The 3,890-nt window shown below is 33.2% G+C and overlaps 1 protein-coding gene across 1 annotated transcript in view; it reads right to left on the bottom strand.

Annotated features, from left to right (window-relative positions):
* Window positions 1-2,499, bottom strand: part of LOC132180754 (12-oxophytodienoate reductase 2-like) — a gene marked incomplete in the record, with an annotated part of 2,899 nt that extends 400 nt beyond the window's left edge. Inside the window, 3 exon segments of the mRNA XM_059593686.1 lie at window positions 1,023-1,157; window positions 1,285-1,425; window positions 2,133-2,499. Of these exon segments, the coding sequence (XP_059449669.1) occupies window positions 1,023-1,157; window positions 1,285-1,425; window positions 2,133-2,203 (347 nt within the window).
* Between the last annotated feature and the right edge of the window lie 1,391 nt (window positions 2,500-3,890).

The following is a 3,890-nucleotide window of genomic DNA, read 5'->3' as shown; positions in this document are numbered from 1 at the left end:
AAAGGATGATTTGACATAGCAAAGATAGAGCAAGAGGTGGCTGCCTATCAGCAATAATTACTACAAGAGTATTTAAATACAAAAGAACACCTCACTTAAAGAACGATGCTTTTGAAAAATTGACATGCTAGAACTATATTATATAAAACTGCTTTTTCACTGAAATGACTACATCAGAAGCGATATTTTGGACCAACTATAGTCTATAGTGATTCAATTTTGTTAAAGCAAGTGGTGTCACCTAATTGATATATCTCATATATTTAAAGACACTCAATAAAATTGACATATGAGAGTTAGAAGACGACATGCCCCTCCCGTTGAGGCAATGATCCCCCTAGGATCAATTGTGGGAAAGACCCACCTCTAACTCTCCTTTTTTCCTCTCTGCTGCATTGAATAGGAAGAAAAAAAATCCAATCAAACTACAAAGGACAACGCAAAAAAAAAAACAACAGCAATGGTAGATTTTTTTTTTTCTTTTCAAAAAAGGGATTATTGCTTCAAAAATCCACTTGAGTCCTTTTACTCTCTCACTGCTCACCACTTTTGCGAATTTCGTATACAAAAATTACGTTTGTACCCACCCATATGAAAAGTTTAAAATAAAAGGGCAAATTTCACGAAATACAAAAGTTCAAATTTTCAAGCCAATTAGTGCTCCTTGAAAAATATGTTACATTTCAAATATGACACTCATTACGAACTGAGGGGGTAGGAGTACTCTACAAACCAACACAAGGATATTTCAACTGTCAATCAAAACTTCCATCTAATATGAATATCTACTAAATATGTTCACATGCAATGCTTCCTTCTCGATCAACCTTAGCAATTAATAGTTTGGAGCCACAATTTGTAGCCCAAAGCCACTCACTTGCTTATCATGAATTCTTTAATACCAAGTTTTGTCATTCAAACCATCTTAGAAAACATTCAACTCTCTTTCCATTCATAACAAAAGTTCAGTCGCCAACCAATTCATCGTTAGAAGAGAAGAAATAAAGGTGTTAGTCAAAGACAAACCTTCATTAGAAACCCTCCCCACATGCCAAATCTGACAAAAGAAGATTCCACCTTTGGCATGAACAGCATCAACGATGGGTTTCCATGCTTCAACTTGCTCTTTTGTCCATATACCAGGTGTATCAGGATACCTTTACAATATCAAAGAAACCATAGAAGTCATAAAATTTTCAAGGCAAGAAAGGGAACCCCAAAATGGAGATTGTCTCAAGTGTGGAACATTGAAAGAATTTGCCAAACTGCTATAGTTAAAATTACCCTTGAGCAGTGTTAGAAACTCCAGTAGCTTCAGCTATTAGAAGACCGCCTTTGGAGGTTCTTTGAGAATAATATAAGATAGCATGAGGCTGAGGAACATTGCCATAAGATCTCTGTCTGGTCAATGGTGCCAAAACTACCCTGAAAATAGAAAGCAAATAATAAATTAACTAAATCAAGCAAGAAATCTCTCTATACTGAAGAAAATAAAATTATCTTAATCACATATATATTTCCCGTAGCAAGCTTGAGAAGAATAAACAAACAATTCATTAATGAAATGATTATGTCAGAAACAATTCATTCACAATTTCATCCGTGGGCCACTCAATTACAATCAATTAGACGAGGTTTGACAAATTGAGGAAGAAAAAAAAGTCAGCATCATCGAATAGATTTTGTGTGTAATATAATGTTTTTCCTTGTGAGTTGTGAAGAATATAGTAACCAATTGTCAGAGACACAGAAAGTAATTGATATGATCTACAATAACTTTTTCTTTGAGCTCGTTCATGATTAAAGGATAACCAGATTGCAGGTTAAAACAGATAGATTTCAAAGAAATGCAGCATCGGAGTGGGGGAGAGGAAGCTCAGGATCCTCAATGTCCTCTTTCTAATAAAAGTACTGATTTACTTGTAAAAGGAAATAAATAAAAAAGAAAGAGATTTTCACAAACGCCTTTCTTTTGGTAATTATACCAAGTGGGATTTTTCACGAACAAAATAATAATGATTGCAACCAAAAAAGAAACAAAACCCATCACATATAATGATCATTCAGATCGTAGAAACAAGCAAAAAAAAAAAAAAAGAATTAAGTAGAAGAAGACTTTGCAAGGGGCACACCTGTGGGATAGATTGAACTTCCCCAATTTGTAAGGAGTAAGAAGAGGAATTGTTGGAAGTTCAGCTGCCATTTCTAAATGAATCTATTCGTTTTCCTGTTCTTCAACTTGTGCGCTTGTACTTTGCCTTCCAAGACAGGTGGAAATGAAAAGTGCGCAATACCCAATTGGATATTTATACAAGCGCAAAGGGTTGCAAAAAGATGAAAAATAAAATCAATTGGACAATAACGCATAATAATAAATGCTTTTCGTGACCTTTTTACTGTCGGTGATGTCTGTGAACTGTGATGTCTGCCATGACGTTTCGAGGTGGGTAGCTGCGGATGGCGCCGTCCGATGGATCAGCCTCCCTCACAAACTTAGACGCCAGCATTGACCGTTGGACCAATAATAGTTGGGCTCTTGTTGCTTTTATAATTTTATAGAAATAGTATGATTTTAAATTAAGACAGTTTGTTAAAACATAAAATGTTTTATCCTTAAAAATTATTTTTAGCGAAATTAATTTTTCATGAAAAATAATTTCGTTGAAACTATTTCTTCAGCTTTGGCTCATATGAAAAATTAGCGACAACAAACAATGGTCACCAGCCAAAAACGGTTGGTGAACATCGATGGTGGCGATTAACAGTAAATTTTGACGAGTTTCAATAGCCGACAGTAAATTCAGTCGAACGAAACTACAGGAAAGTGCATCCAAGTAATATATATCTGCAGCTATTTTCTACTATAAAGTTGAGCTTGCTTTGCTTATTCATGTAATCAAGGGGCGGAATCAAGCCTCACAATGTTTCTTAAGTATATATATATATATATTTCACACATCTAAAATCTTCGATTCTGCGTACCCCTCAATATATAATTAACTTCTTTTGTTATTTGCACAAGTGAAATTTTTTTAAACTTCTTTTTTTTATTTGTACAATATATTGAAATGTCTTTGTTAAACTATTGTTGGAGTAAATATATACCGAATTAAAACAAAAAGAACAGAGAAAATATGAAAGGAAGAAATGGCAAAAAAGAGAGTAAAAATAAATAAATAAATAAATAAAAATAAAATATGTGTAGCAATTCTTAATACAAAATCCAACTACGTGGACATTCAATGTACCACTACTTTTGCGAGGCATAAATAAAATTGAAAGAGAGCTCACAATTATAAAGAACAGCTTGCACGAAAAAAAAAAAAAAAAAAAAAAGTGTCGCTTTCATGGAGCCCCCTCATTGCAATGAATTTGGACGTAAGGTTTGTAGAGATTCATGAAAAAACGAAATAGACGTAACCAGATCTAGAGTTAGGTTTCAGGATCTAAATAGGTGTTTAATTAAATCAACAAATCCAAGGGAATGGTCACAAGTATAAAGTATTGATTGCAAGAATATTGCAGCATTAAATAATTAATACTCGATACCAATTTGAACATGTGATGATAGATATGATCCATTGCAACGCATAAATTTAAGATTGTCCAACAATAATCAACAGCAAAATTGGTACAACAATTTCTTAGTACCAATATTTTGCACATGCAAGAAAGAAAAAAAAAAAAAAAAAAATTGTGAGAATTAGAGCCTCTCGAGGGTGCTGGCAGGAGATAGCTCCAATATTTTAAGTTAGTAGTGTATGAGAGCATTTACGGCCTTCTCACAGAACTTACTAATCAAAATAGCTATAAAAAAAAAAAAAAAATTAGCTCTGTTTGTTTCAACATAAAATGTTTTCCTAAAAAATGATTTTTTTAAAAATATTTTT

Source organism: Corylus avellana, chromosome ca5, assembly GCF_901000735.1.
Source record: "Corylus avellana chromosome ca5, CavTom2PMs-1.0".
Classification (NCBI taxonomy): Eukaryota; Viridiplantae; Streptophyta; class Magnoliopsida; order Fagales; family Betulaceae; genus Corylus; species Corylus avellana.
The sequence above is the reverse complement of the archived record's forward strand: the minus strand, read 5'-3'. Positions and strand labels throughout refer to the sequence as shown.